The sequence below is a fragment of the Pseudorca crassidens genome, chromosome 10, assembly GCF_039906515.1.
Source record: "Pseudorca crassidens isolate mPseCra1 chromosome 10, mPseCra1.hap1, whole genome shotgun sequence".
Taxonomy (NCBI): domain Eukaryota; kingdom Metazoa; phylum Chordata; class Mammalia; order Artiodactyla; family Delphinidae; genus Pseudorca; species Pseudorca crassidens.
The window spans coordinates 72,321,024-72,336,223 of NC_090305.1; the positions used below are offsets into that span (position 1 = coordinate 72,321,024).

The window sequence follows — 15,200 nt, forward strand, 5'->3', positions numbered from 1 at the left end:
GTGTTGCCCCGCTGTCCCTGTCCCCATGGTCTTCTCTCTTCCTGTACCATGGCTCTCGGTGTTGCTCCGTGGGTAGCTCCCAGGTTTCCACGTCCCTCCCTCATCTCTCAGGTCCACGTTTCAGCCTCAGGGCACTACCCCCTTCATGTTAAGTGATCAGACTCACCAGATGGACAGTTGCTCTTACCCTCTCCTTCCCGGCCCCTCGTCTCCCTCTGCCACTCCAGGGGACCCTCCTTTGACAAACTTGTCTTTGTTCAGGCACTAGGATTAGCCTCTTGACCTTGCCCTGCCTCCCTGGGCACCTTCCTCTAACTCAGACTCACTTGCTGAGTTCTGATTTCATCCAGCTCCTTACCCTGTCCTCCCTGGAGGGCCCAGCACCCTCCAGCTGCCTCTCTGCCCGTCTTGCCTATTGCTGCCCCACTTGTCTTTCTAAAAAGGCTGCCTTTTGAGTTTTCCTGGGTCTCTCCCATGTATACATGTTATTAAACTTTTGTTTGATTTTCTCCTGTTTAAAATAAAGAGGCTGCCTTTTGCCAATGGACTAAACTCTGGCCCTGTGATCTGAATTCAAAACTCAGAGCTACCCAGCTGCGATCTGCTTGTCTTTCTTGTTACCCTTTTCCACTTCATGACCGCCACCCCCAGCCCTCGTGGCGCTAGCTCACTTCCATGCTTTTGGTACTTTCTTCCGCTGCCTGGAGTAACCTGTCTCCTCTGGCCTGTGGAAATCCATCCTCCTCATGCTTCAGGCCCTCCTGAGAGGGAGGCTACTGCCCAGTCCTCTTTCTTCTCCCCCACTCAGAAGCGATGCCTTTCATCCCTCTTTAACTTTAACTGTGTGATATTACTTATTCAGCATCTGTGTGCTACCTTAGAGTAATTTGTGTTTAATTCTTATGTCTCCTTCTGCAGCATAACCTCTTTGAGAGGAGCCACATTATTTAATACATCTTCATATCCCCCAAAGCACTAAACCTTATGTTGGCTGCACGGTAGATGTTCAAGGAATTTTGTTGAATGGATGAACAAATGCATAAAGGAATGACTTTCATGTCTGGCAGTGCCCTCTCTAGGCCTTAGTTTTTCCATCTTTCAAGTTGAGGGAGTTGTATTAGATGGTCTTTAAGGTTCCTCTTTGACTTACCTCACATCCAGGCTTAACGTTAATTAAAAGCTATGAAATACCTCTGAGTTTTATTACTGTGTGTCCTATACAGAGCAAGCATCATTAGGAATCATATCTGTGCATCACTGAAATAGCTTCCTGGCTCACAAACTTATTTTTCTCTTTCCTAGGTTTACAAGTTGTCCTGAACTCCATCATAAAAGCCATGGTTCCCCTCCTTCACATAGCCCTTTTGGTGTTATTTGTAATCATAATCTATGCTATTATAGGATTGGAACTTTTTATTGGAAAAATGCACAAAACATGTTTTTTTGCTGACTCAGGTGAGTAATAAAAAATGACAGCTAACCTAACTATTTAAACATTTGGCTTTCCCAAAAACAACTTTTGTGGTTTGGGGAAGATCTAAAACAAAATGAGAGAGAGAGAGAGAGACAGGGGGAAAAAAAAAAAAAAAGACAGCCGAATACACTGGTGAATCTAAGACAGTTCTTAGTGTGAATTATATTCAGAATAAATGAGAATTTAGTTCCCTTTTCTATCTTGATTTCCTATGTAATGTGCTCTGGTAAACGAGATGGGGGGACCCCCTGAAACTGGACCGTGAGGTGAATCAATAGTGTTGCTCTGTACAGGCTGAGGAAAGGTGCTGTTAGAGTGGGACAGAGGAGAGAGGGGTGGATTCTGAGGAGAGGAAATGGCAAATTGCATGGAGGAGGGAAAGTTTGAAGTGAACCTTGAAGGACAGTAGGAATCCGAGATAGCACAGCTGGGAAGTAGAGTGCTGCAGGCTCTGGGCAGGGTACTTGGCTTCTGCAGCTTGGTTTCCTGATGTTCATTCCTCCCTTGAGTGGTCAAGCCTTCTTCTGCTGTTTGCAGATATCGTAGCTGAGGAGGACCCAGCACCGTGTGCGTTCTCAGGGAATGGACGCCAGTGTACCGCCAATGGCACAGAGTGCAGGAGTGGCTGGGTTGGCCCCAATGGCGGCATCACCAACTTTGATAACTTTGCCTTTGCCATGCTCACCGTGTTTCAGTGCATCACCATGGAGGGCTGGACAGACGTGCTCTACTGGGTAAGCCGCTTGAGGAGAGAGTTGATGGAGTATGCTTTCCTCAGATAAAAGTGTTTCATTAGCTAGAGCCATTGGGGAGCTGGCTGAAAAAGACCCCCTGGAAGTGAGTTCTTTGGGAAGGGAAGCAGGCCCTCTCGTCACTCAGTAAGACCTATCATCTCTCCATGTTGGGGCCTTGGTTTCAGCTCTAGAAAGCTGCTGCAGGAGGTGGACTGCCTCGTATCCCCAGTGCCGCCTGGGGACTTACTGCTGAGCGTGCCCAGTAGTCCCCTGTGTTGGAGGAACTCCAGAGGGGCGGGGCTGTCCTCATTAAACTCTTAAAGAGCCAGAGGTCATTCCCCAGGTTAAGAGGCTCCTGGACTTCCATGGACTAAAACTGACCTTTTATACCTGAAGGCAGGTTGCTCTACCAGATCCTAAGTGGAAGATAGGGAACATTAATTGAATTCTTGTCATGCTTTCCATAGCTTAGTACAGCCTTAAAGCCCAAATGGGTTTTTTCCCCCATTCAGTATTACTACTGATCAGCCCAGCATAAGCCCTTCGCTCTCTTTCCCTTTTACTTCGGAGCTATAGAACTCTGGCAGAGAGGGTAGAAATGGCATATAAGCCTTCCAGGGCTGGTGGACCTGTCCATGAAGACAGTTGGACACTCTTTGTATGGCTCAGGGCTGGCTCTCCTTGTTCCTGACAGAGCCAGAAAGGTTTGCTGTAAATGAAGAGCAGTCATATTTTAACAGCCATTTCTCAGAGCTGGGTTTGTTGGTTTACTTCTGTGTCTGATAGAATTTGAAAAAGCTCACAGAAGTTTAGAAATTATTTTCCATGACACAGAGTTGCTGGGAAAAACAACTGACTTGCAGATTTTGAGCCTAAATCCAAGTCCAAATGGGATTAACCAGGATTCCAATAATGACTTGTTAAAAGACAGTGGGTCATAACATACTTCTTGAATGGTCAGTCTCTAGGTAGAAGGCCTGCAAGTTGAGTAGCTTCCGACAGGATCTAAATTTCAGACACTTTATGGGATTTCCCATTCCTCTGTAACTTCGGGGAACATAGCGTGTAACGGTTGTAAATAGGGTTTTGCTTCCCTTCACAAGTGAACTCCATGCATGCAAGGTTGTAGAAGTCCCTATATATGTTCAGAGTTAGGCAAAGAAGACATGTTTTTATTTTCATCCCCAAAGTGTGAGTCTAGTTTGGTAATAAGGTTTTTAAAACATCACCAACGTGTTATATCTTGTTTTTCTCTCTCCTTTTTGTGTTGTCATAGGGGAGTGTGTGTGTGTGTCTGTGTGGGTATGCACATCTGTTATTTATATCCATAACACAATGCCTTTTGTGAAGAGGAAGAAGGAGGGAGATTATATTGGATGAGCCAAGGCCATGGCCATGCAAGGGGACCCTCTAATTAGGTAAAGGGTTTGTTTTCAGTATTATCTTCTAAGCTGTAACTCCTAGTTAGGTTAGCAGAGGGCTCAATCCAAGTCTCCCCTTGAATTTCTGATAAATAGGAAAAGCGTCATCCAGATAGCCCAAACTCTGATCCTTCCCCCCAAAACAGTACAGAAGACAACATTTTGATTTAAAACAAATAAATGAAAAACCTGTGACTCCTCTCAGCTCTGTTCTCCCTGTTTTCACGGTGAATTGCCATTGCCAATCCAACATGCCCTGACTAATGGACAATTTTATACTTTATGTTATGTTTCTGCACACTGATTGTCTCATGACAGTCTTCCTGTCGCTGAGCTAGTGAAAACTCTGGGAGCGTGTGATTAAACGAGAGAAAACGCGTACCCAGAAACAAAAGTTTCTACTTGCTTTCCTAAGAACCTCTAAGTATCACCTAGGATGATATAATTATTACCTCTGTTTTCCATATGACAATCACAGAGCTAATAATTTGACAACATAATAATTACATTCTCTATGAATTACATGGCATCTTTATTCTGATGGAGGAACTCCAGTAGTTTATCAACATTATTCCAGTCTACATCCCAATATAGAAGGTCTGGGAAACAGTGGAATATAGACTCCTGAACATCCCCGAGGTCCTACCGCTAGAGCAAGTGGTACTTGATTTAGAACAGGGGTCTACAGACTTTTTTTATAAGGGGCCAGATAGTAAATATATTTGGCCTTGCAGACTGTAATGTCTCTGTCACAACCACTCAGTTCTGCCCATGTCGCTTGGAAGCAGCCGTAGGCAACATGTAAACATGTGGCTTCATTCCAATATTTATTTATGGACGCTGAAGTGTGAATTTTGTATAACATTCCTGTGTCATGAGATACTCCAGATTTTTTTCCTACCATTTAAAAATGTAAAAGCCGTGTTTAGCTCACGAGCTGTACAGAAGCAGGTGGTGGGCTGGTTTGGCCTGCAGGTCACAGTTTGGTGACCCCTGGTCTAGACTAGAACCTGGCGCTCTTTCCTTGGCATTTTTCCACTGTCAGAGGTTTTTCGAGCCCTTCGGAACACTAGGGGGCAGCTCAGTGATGTCTTCCAGAGTGTTCACTAAGACCGTGGCCTCTGAAACACATCAGGTTGCTTTTAATTACTTGTTTATTACACTTACTATCTCAGCACAGAGACAGGCAGGAGCCAGGGCCCCAGCCTTCTTCATGCTTTATGGGCCACAGTCAACGGGAAGCCACACAGCTGTGCACAGAACAGAAGATCCCTGCCCAGCACAGTGCCCGGCCCAGAGCAAGTGATCAGCAAACACCAGTTACTGTTACTCTTTAAGTGCATGATCCCATTGCCTCACTATAGATGGGCCATGTTTAAGTGCCTGTTTTTATCCGTAGCTAGAGTGTAAAGGGAACATCTTGAGAGAGAACTGAGATTTTATTTTAAATGTTGATGGCAAGCAAAATTTCCAACCCTTTAGGCGTTTGTATATGGTGGACAAAGTCTTTGCCAGGGATGAGTTTGCATCTGGTCAGGTTCATATTCAGTCAGTGTTCTCAAGTTCAGGGATGCCTCAGTTCCCAAGAGTGCCTGGCAAGTGGCGGCAGGGTCTTGAAAAGGGACGTGCGGGTGGGCCCGATATGCAGAAAGATACGCATAGAATAGGACCATTTGGATGTGTGGGGAATGGGATTATTAGTTTCTGGTGAAAAATGACTTTTTTTAGTACTCTTTTATGAAGTGAATTCCATAAACATAATTAAGGTGCCATCTGACCTACATGCACCTGTTGTCCGCAGAGGCAGAGAGGTGTAGTGCAAGGAAAAAGCCTTAAGGCTGGGAAGGGCTGGGCGTGTGGCCTTGGCGAGGCCACCCAAACTCTCTGGGCTTTCATTTCGTCCACAAGATGCAGAGTAACCCTACATGATCCTATTGTGTTTTTCTTCAGCTCAGAGGAAATGTTTTTAGATGTAGGAAATTAATGAAAAGAGTATTGATTTCAGAAGAGAGCTATCCATATAAATCATTTGTGGCCTTTTGCCTTAGTGCCAAGCTCTTTTCTCAGTGAGCATACTTATGGCAGTGCTGGCTGTATGACTCAAATGGGAAGTTCCCTTGGCCAAGCTGTCCGTCTTATTCATTCAAGGTACCAGGGAAGTCCCTCTCTAGTTAGCCAGCAGCTTGCGTTTCTGCCCCTTTCTCTGATTCCACGCTCAGGGGAGCGACAACCAATATATCAAGTTTCTAGTAGTAGTTGCAACAGTTAGAAAAACAAAAAGCCTAGGTTAGCCTTTACTCGGAGATACGGATGTGCGTCTCAGCCTTTGAGGTGAGGGGAAACTGAAACTAGGTTATTTCCTGAGTACCAGATGACACCACACGATGACTTTGATATAAATGTTTTAAAAATCTGAATTGAAATGCTCGAACTCCTCCCGATTTTTCCATTGCTGACAAAGACCACTCAGACAAAATCCCAAGCAGAGTCTCTATTTTCCTATGGGTATTATTTCGGAGACCAGCTTGCCAGTTCTCACTTGTTCCATGTGTATGGTAAGCCTCTGAAAAAGAGACCTGGGTTGAGGAGATTTCTTTGGGAGAAAGACTGGCCCTTAAGGCTTAATTTTGGTTGCTCTTTCCCACCCTCTGGAGATCTATAGAGTCTCCTGTGGCCTCTGTTTTCCCCTTGGCCCCTAGCTGTTATTCCAGGTGATATTTCTGATTTGAGCAAATGGGAGTCTGTTGCACACTTACTTCTAAGAAATTAAAAGTTTCTTTACTTAAAAAAAATGTTCCCTCCTAAGTTGGAGCAGACAGCTGCTCCTGGAGCCATTCTCTGGAACATGGGACTGAGGCCTCAGAGAGGATGGGTGGGGCAGGTGCTCGGCTGACGGCTGGCCCACTTTTCCAGAGTTGTGGGAGAGCGGGGTCCCCGGTGGGAGTCCTGGACGTGCACATCCTTATTCCCCGTGAGCAGGCCCACTCACCCCTGTCATGTGCACTCCTCTTGTTACAACAGAGGGGAAGCCGGCCCAGAGAGGTCTCTGTGGAAGGCCCTGGCTCCAGGCTGGGCTCTGGTCCCTCCACCAGGCAGCCTGTTTCTTCTCCTCCACGTCTGGATTATTAAATATGTTTAGCGGTGTAGCTGCTTTGGAAGAATTACCCTTGGCCTTCCTGCTGAAATTAGTTTATCCAGCTTAATGAGATCAACAATTGCAGCCACGGCCCTGCCTCATTCATTACTCTAATTGCCGATGTAAGATGTGCAGACTGATAGCAGTTCTATTAAGCACATCCATTTTCATGTGGCCAAACAGGTGTTTCATAAGGGATTTAATGCCCTCTCCCTAGACTTCAGCAGCAGATGTTAGGTAATTCTTTTTTTTTTTAATGTTCTCTTTTTCCGTTTGGTTTCTGCATGAGGCAGACAGTGAAATGCTTGAGCTTTGGTCTGTAAAGCTAAAAATCTAGCGCCAGATAATGTAAAGGAAAGCACGTGCATAAACGCCTAAGGGCCTGGCCCTGCAAGGCAAGAGCGATGAATCAGCCCAGACTATATACTGTTCTATTAGCCGAAGATTCTGGCTGTTCCAACAAAGTCAGGCCCGGGGTCATTCATTCTGTCCCCTCACCAGTCCTTAACACTTCCTCCCTGGGAGAAGTGTTTGCCCAATTTAACGTGATCTGTGCTGCCGGAAAGTTCCATCCAGCCGTGAACCTGAAAGCACTCGTTTGCTCCATCATGATCAGACCTCTCCTGGGAAGGTGTGTCCGGGAGGCCATGTCTGACTGTGCTGCCTCAGCTTGTCCCAGAAGCAGGGACGCCAGGTTCCTCTGGAACAGCTCACCGCTGGAGCCAGCTCCCCCAGGGCGGGTCATGTAGGTTCAAGCTAGGTGTGGAGGATAAGGGCTTCTTTCCTTCTCCTGGGTCCTTCCTATGGGTCCAGTTACGGAAAAAGATGTCATTCCCCAAAGCACCCCTGCATGTGTCAGCTAGGTGACTTCTGAATACTTTCCTTCTTTGCATTAATTTAGCTGTGCTTGCACTCGCTGATAGCAGATAATCCAGATTTAAAGTGGGTTAGGTTTCCTTGGATTGGTTGGCTTCCAGTGGAAAGTTATTATTTTAGGGTTTTTTTTTTTTAAAGAAAAGAATTTATAGAGTCAAATGTTGCAAATTTGTCTCTATAACTAAGACTTTTCCACCATCACAAATTTTGAAAGCAAAAATAGTACTGACAACTTGGGCAGAGTAGAAAATAGTTCCCAGCTAAGCACTAGTTTTGTCTTCTGTCAAGATCTTTTCTGAAAATCCCTTACCAAGGCAGTTTCCTGTGAGAAGGAACCAAATCCCAGCTGATTGCCCCAGCAGTGGCCAAAGTTTGCTTTATTTACCCTGAAAGCTTTGATGGCTCTGTGTGCGTGTGCGTGTGTGTTTCGGGAATATATAATGAATGTGCATTGGCTACTGTTGTCTGATTTGAAGCTAAGTAAATGTTTAATTAAATGTATAGAATGCTGTCTCTAATGTAACCCTCTCTCCTTATTAGATTCTCTTATTAACCCACTCGTACGAGACCATCTTATTTCTTACAGATGAATGATGCTATGGGATTTGAATTGCCCTGGGTGTATTTTGTCAGTCTCGTCATCTTTGGGTCATTTTTCGTACTAAATCTTGTACTTGGTGTATTGAGCGGGTAAGCTACACCTCTTTCATCTTGAAAGCGGAGTCCCGAGGACAGTTGCCAAGACCACACAGGCTTTGCTAGATGGGGGCCGCCGGGTGGGTGCCAAGCATTTTATGTGTCCTCCAAGATACTTTCTTTTCTGCTGAGGCTTCCCAAATCAAGATGTTTCCTGGAACCTTACCAGCCTTCATGAAAGAAAGCTATAGGATAATTATTGACCAGAAATTAATCAGCGTTGTCACTTGGGATTTAAATTGTTGGCATTGCTTGCCCATTTGTCCTAAAAGAAGATACATCTATAATTGTGTTATTGGCCTGGATCCAGATATAATGCCGATTAATTGGTACAAAACAGTAGCTAAATGATTTTTGGTAGGTCGCGTTTGTAGGCTTCAGCAGCAGAACCTGTCCTTATTGAAAGAACAAAAATGGAAGGCCCATGGCGGCGTCCCCTTCTAGGAGCACCAGTCTTTAATCAAAGCCCTAGTGGTCCAGCAGCTGTTCTTGGGGCTCTGCTCTTTGGCAAATGGATAACTGATAACTAATCTCCTTACATTTTACAGGTAAATGATGCGATAGGATGGGAATGGCCATGGGTGTATTTTGTTAGTCTGATCATCCTTGGCTCATTTTTCGTCCTTAACCTGGTTCTTGGTGTCCTTAGTGGGTAAGCAGTTGGCTCCGTGTTCCACATTCTGCTGCTGCCGTGTGTCAGGCGGCTCTGCGTGTCCCCCAGCTGCTCCCTGCGGCTTTCTCTGCATGCATGTGGACTCTGATGTCCCCTCTGTGTGTTGCTTTTGGACTAAACTGTGATTCTTTCTGCTTGTGTCTGTCTGTGAGATTCTGTGTTTCTGATGCTTGCCAAATACTATTAATTTAATGGAACCATTTCTCCGAAGCCAGTCACGTTAATATGCCAGTGTGTAGAAGTAGATTAAAAGTGAGTAAAAGGATTCCCAGCCTTGGTCTCCCCCCAGGAAAGGGCCTTTGTCTTTTGTGGTTTTCTTCCCATTGGTACATAACCTGGCCCTTTTTACCTGCAGTTTATCATGATGATTTCCAGTGGTGTTTCAGATTTCATGGTAAAAGAGAAATAAGCCTAGATTAGCACATAAATACTGAATAGTTTCAAACTCTCACATCCTTCAGATCGGGATCGTTTCTTAGCTTGGTTTTCTGCTGCTGTCACTGTGAGAATGCTCCCTTCAATTCATTTTTAATCTTAACTTGTAGAATCTGTCTTTAATGCAGGGTAATAATCAGCTTTTGCCCCTAAATTGCCTATGGCCTTATCATCGTCCATGTCACTCGGTCACCAGTTTTGAAATTTCATCTTGTTGACCCCCTTGGCTCGGTGGATTGACAGGGGGTTCGCTGGAGACTGGGTCAGGAGGGGGGCTTTGCCCTGCCTGTAGTTGCCATCCCAGAGCCCTTCTGGGCAGCTCTGCGTCCTCCCCATCCCACAGACAGGGGAGTACCCCAGAGAAGGTAATCAGGGCTCTCCAGACTCTCAGAAGCAGAGCCACTATATAGCCATTGCCGGGGCGGGGTCGGGGCTGGGAGTGCGACCGAGGCCCGGGAGGTGCCCATCTCCCCAGAGGAGCGTCTGTCGCGCCCTGAGCTCAGACATCCTCAGGAGACACTGTTGATAGGCTTCATTCCCAGTGAGTTTATCTACTCCTCACTCACTCTATCTGTGCCTTTCCAAGCTTGTATCTTGGGGGAGGTGATGTCTTCCTGTAATGCTGAGTCACTGGAGAGACCTTTCTCGCATTTTTCTCAACACTGCCTTTTCCAGAGCAGAAAGCAGAGCCAGTGATCCATCTCTGCTTCCTTTCCTCTTCTTCCCTCTAACCCACCCTGCCTGTTTTCAGGGATAACACGTTTAGAATTCTCCTTGACCGAGCGTGGTCACTTTTACACCGTGGATGTACACTGTCCTGTGAAGCCCTGTCTAGAAGTGGCCCTGAAGCCCGTGCCCCACAGTGAGGGGAGTAGGGACTGAGTTGGGGGTGTGACAGCTTACCCCCTGCCCCCCACCTCAACCAAATCTTCCTTCTATAGATAAATGGCTCTTTGAGCCTCATGTTCTTTCACTTAAAACCTTAAAAGTGCCTTCCTCCTAGTGACCCGCCACGGCCTTAGGTTAGTGTCGGGATGGTAAGGGTGGAATGTATCCCTGGAGAAACAGCATCGTGTTGACCTTACCACAGAAACGGCCCGTACAAGGGTAACAGCAATCCTGTTGTGAATTCCTGGCACCCCGTGCCTCCTAAACCCAACTAAACTGAGGCCGTGGAGGCGATTGATCTTAACAGTGCCAGTGACATGCCTTATCTCTGCGCTCCCAGAGCAGGAACATCACCCCTGCGTGATGAGGCAGCTTAAAAAGGAAAACGGGGAAATGGGAGGGAGGGCCTCCTTGTTAGGTGGTGGGTGTTAAATGTGCACTCCGAGGGGGGTGGTGCCCAAAGCTGGAGGATAAAAACAGGCACACACCGCGGTGGAACAACCAGCGGACTAAAATATATTTTGGGGAAAATAGTAAGTAATTTAAAAACAGTTTTGAATCAGAACAAAACTAGATCCCTTATGAAGGAGAGCGCAAATGACACGTGAATTTTTACAATAAAATCCGAGATTTCGCAGCAGTTTTCAGTCCGTTGCATGATGTGGGGCTGCAACTGACCCTGCACCACCTGTAAGACCACTTGGGTAGGAAATGCTAAGCCGTGCTCTGTGGAAAGGAAGAGCCACGTCTGCAGAGCAGAGTCGGGCATCCGCGTTCGCTAATTCGGTCAGCTTTTCCTGAGTTCCTGTTGAGTGGCCGGCTCTGGGCCAGAAGCCGGGGTGCCAAGATGTCGAAGACACAGATGGGGGCCTTGTGCTCAGACAGTCATTGTCTCGGGCGTGGGGAGGAAACTGTTGTTAGGCAGTGCAGGATGGCCAAGCTAGAGTAGAGGTGGAGATGGAGCGGCTGTGAAAGCTGCCTGTCTGTGAGCTGGCTCTTGAAAGATGATAAGGGGTCTCTGGGGGTGGGGGTGGAGAAACCGGAGAAGGGGCTGCTCCTACCTCCCCTAACAATTAGTTACCCAGGCTCCTCTGCCTGGGTTCTCCTCCTTGACTTTCCCCCAAAGCAACACAAAATCCAAATGGGTCATTTGTATTCATTTTCTTGTTGAAGAAATGTAATTTTTTTTTAAATTTTAGTTTTAGTCTTAGGGTTCTTCGCAATTTTTTTTAGGGGACACTGGAGGGAATACAAAAAATGTTTTAAATGTTTTAAATAAATGTTAAAAGGAAGACAACTTATGTCGCATAGCCCCTTAGGGACCATCAGACCAACACAAATGTAATTCCGAAAGGCCCAAATTAAAAAGTTCTCCTGTTTTAGACACTTAAGACCGTGCTGCTGCTTTCTAATGAAGAATCATTATAAGATGCTGTGTGTCTTTAAGTCTGTTAACCATTTGGAAATATTTGTTGCTCCTCCTTTTTTTTTTTTTTTTTTTTGCACACTTGTTTTTGGTGTTGGTACGTTTTTAAAGCATTAAGACTGATGCTTTGGGAAAATCTTTGCTTTTACGCAGACCGTTCATCCCAAGGTGAGTGCGAGGTTCACGAACTGCACGCCCGGCGTAGCCAAACGTGATCCTGGATGAAGACGTTTTTCTCTGGTGCTCATGCTCTGTGGGAGGAGCCGAGAATATCTGTAACTAGAGTTGTGATTTCACATTAAGTCGTCATTAAGGAGATGGTCCCATTTTGACAAGGCATTGGAAAGACTGTCTCGATTAAGTCTACAATTCAGACTATGTCTGTTCTCATGGTGGCTTTGATGATTTTTCACTTTTAAAATTGTTCACTTAACCCTTGTCCCCGTTGAGGTTTTCGTCCATAGATAGGTAAAATAAGAGAACACAGCGGTGTTTCCGCGCTTTGTTTCTTTAGAATCACTGCCAGATTCCCGGGGGGAAGTGGTGGTCATGGACAGTGGGCTTGTGTCTTCACCTGCAGGACCCACCTGATGCCAGGCACACCTGCGGTAAGGTAGAGGGCCCTCTGAGCCGCTGTGGTGTGGGTCAAACCCCCAAGAAGGGACTGATAGATGAGAAGGGAACTGGAAGACCTTGCTTCTGATCCTGCCAGTGTCACCCGCTAACTCTGGGACTTCACTTAGGAGCCCTGAGCCTCTGTCTCTTGACCCCTCAAATGGGGAAGATGCTCCCGTGCTGCCCCTCCTGCCGTAGGGTAGGTGGCTTTAGGTCAGCTCATGAATGTAGAAGTGCTTTGAAAAATATGTACTATAAAGAATTTTACTCATTGAATCTATCTTTCTCTTAAATCCACGGACCTCCTCCCAGTCCCCTCCCTGGGTGAGGTGGGAACAGCTGAGGGGCTGTTTGGAAACTATCTGAAGTGTCCCATTTTCTGGATTTCCCAGGAAGTGACCAAGAGAAACGAGCTATGTATGCACAGTAATACTGTACTCGGTGCCCCCCCAAGAGGAGGCCGTGGAGGTTCTTTGTCAGCTATAAAGTATGATGCGGCTGTAAATCATGATTGAGGTTATGTCTGACAGTGATTTCTTGGCACAAATAGAGGGGCATGGCATTTCTGTAACATATGGTGAAACACTGGCTTTAGAGTCGGATAATCAATACTTGACTCTTTGCTCTACTTTTTACCAACTGTGAGATCTGGTGAAATGACCTACCTCTTAGAGCCTCACTTTCCTTGTCTGTGAAATGATGTTAATAATATTCACCGTGTGGAGTTGCGTGAGGATTCAGTGAGCTGAAGAGTGTAGAGAGCTTGGTTATCGTTATGGCGATAGCTTGAATAAGAGTATATAAAACGGGATTTGATGCAAGAAAAATCTAATCAAGTCAGTCCTTTTAAGCTAATTTTTTTCCCCTGTGACCAGGCCTATAGATTGGGTTTAATTTGCATGACTCTTTTACTCAGGAGTTAATAAACGAAGTATTCTCTACTGCTCTTTGCTTTTAGAGGATCTAATGTTCAAAAATGCTATCAGAGGTGCGGGAAGGTACAATGAAGATGAAAATATTTAGAAGCTGGTAAATCATAGGTCCTTGTTGAGGAAGGATTTGATTTGCCTTTGTCTTTGTTTCTGCCAAAGAAAGACTAAGGACCCACGATGCCTAGACAGGTTTTGATGTCTGTTAGATGGATTTCTCCTAAGAAGTTTAGATAATCTCTGATATTTACTATAGTGGCAGTCATATCCCCGGCACTTAGCAATGGCCAGAAAGAGATTAGATAGAAGACCCTTAAGAGATTAGTGTAATATAACCCAGACTTCAATGCATCTGTTCTCTGTCGGCCTTTGAAGTCAGGCCCCACATGCCATTGTTCATAGTAAATCCAAAGGGCAATTTTAGGATCCTATGCTATGAATGTTTTTTCTGTTCAGTTGTTTTTAATACTGTTGTCTTGGTGCCTGGATGTTCCTTGCCAAAAAAATGTTTAAAAACTCTATTTTCTTTTATAAATTTAGTATCATACTATGAAGGTTCTTGAATTATTTACCAAACTATGACCAATGTTGAGATGGACCTCTATCCTAATCACTTTTTTAAAGGAAAAAAGTGATTAATTTCATCTCCTAATCCTTAGACTCGATTCACATTTGTCCAGAACATTCCATTTCTCTTCAACCCATTTGGTTTCTCTTTAATCCACAATAATTGGGGGGAAAGGATGCTTGGTGATTGGTTGAAAGTGTTGGGATAAAAAACCTAGACAAAGATTCAGGCATGGCTACTCTACCTACCTGTGTTACTGTTGGTATAAGGAAGTGGAGACGGGTGGTGTTGGGGGGCGGGCACTGTACTGAATAGGTTCAGGTCTGGGAGGGCATCATAATTTACACCCTGGCCCATTAAATTCACACCATTATGAGCCATGGTCAATCGGAGATTGCCTCTAATTTCCTCCCCTTGAATGTTGGCTCAGCGGGCAAAACGTACCAGGTAGATGGTGGTGTTTGCTTGAGGAGACATACCTTCTCGGAATAGGCATTCATATAAATTATTCATGACTGGGATTAGAATTAGCTCTCATTAAATATTTGACCAGCATCTGCTGACAAAAAATAAACAACAGAATTTCTTCCTGTACATAAACATATCTACATCTTAGAAGAGTAGTTGAATTGCTTGCAACGTTGAAAGGGGTATAGTTAGGTAATGGGATAACCAGGCTCTCAGCATGGTTGGTTACCACTGTTTTACAGAATAAAATTATATTGAGTTAATGAGTTAATTCCATATCTTGACCAACACACTAAGAAAGCACCCCGAAATCTAGTCCAAAAACAAAGGGACAGTGGAGGGTATTTGTAGATAGTTCTTACAATTAAAAAAAAAAAAAAGATTTTCCTGTGCATAATTAGTGATGATCAGGCTACCAGAATTCCAGACACGTTTAGCTGGATTTGTCTTTGGTTTGACTAGACTCATAGGTGAAAGAGTTGTCCATACAGTTGGAGGTCTCTCTTCTTGAACTTGGAAGTAATGTTGGGAGTGGGGTTGAAAGCTGAGGGAGAGATCTGTGGTCCTTTAGTAACTTCACATGCTTTGGTTTTGGTAGAACAAGAAATTAAGCCCCACTTCAGCTTTACGTGGAAGAATGCTAAATTTCCTTTTTCTAATAAAGAACCATGTTAAACATTTATATATACTTTTAAGCACTGAACTTTCCTGTTACAGAGTTAAGATGCTGTCGGGGGTGGCTGACAGGTGGATGCGGGTGCTGTAGGTACGGTGGTACCTGAATGAAGCGCATAGGCTGGTAGCCACACCTGACATTAACAAGTGAGTGGTAACCTCTCCGCCGCTGGCTCGAAGCGACTG

At 45.1% G+C, this 15,200-nt stretch overlaps 1 protein-coding gene across 11 annotated transcripts in view; it reads left to right on the plus strand.

Moving 5' to 3' along the window:
• CACNA1D (calcium voltage-gated channel subunit alpha1 D) overlaps positions 1–15,200 on the plus strand; it is a 320,771-nt gene that overhangs the window by 176,625 nt on the left and 128,946 nt on the right. For all 11 annotated transcript variants that reach the window (XM_067754765.1, XM_067754769.1, XM_067754766.1 and 8 more), the window contains exons 6-8: positions 1,303–1,455; positions 2,012–2,208; positions 8,886–8,989. In XM_067754765.1, coding sequence (XP_067610866.1) covers positions 1,303–1,455; positions 2,012–2,208; positions 8,886–8,989 — 454 coding nt within the window. The remainder of the gene's footprint in view (positions 1–1,302; positions 1,456–2,011; positions 2,209–8,885; positions 8,990–15,200) is intronic.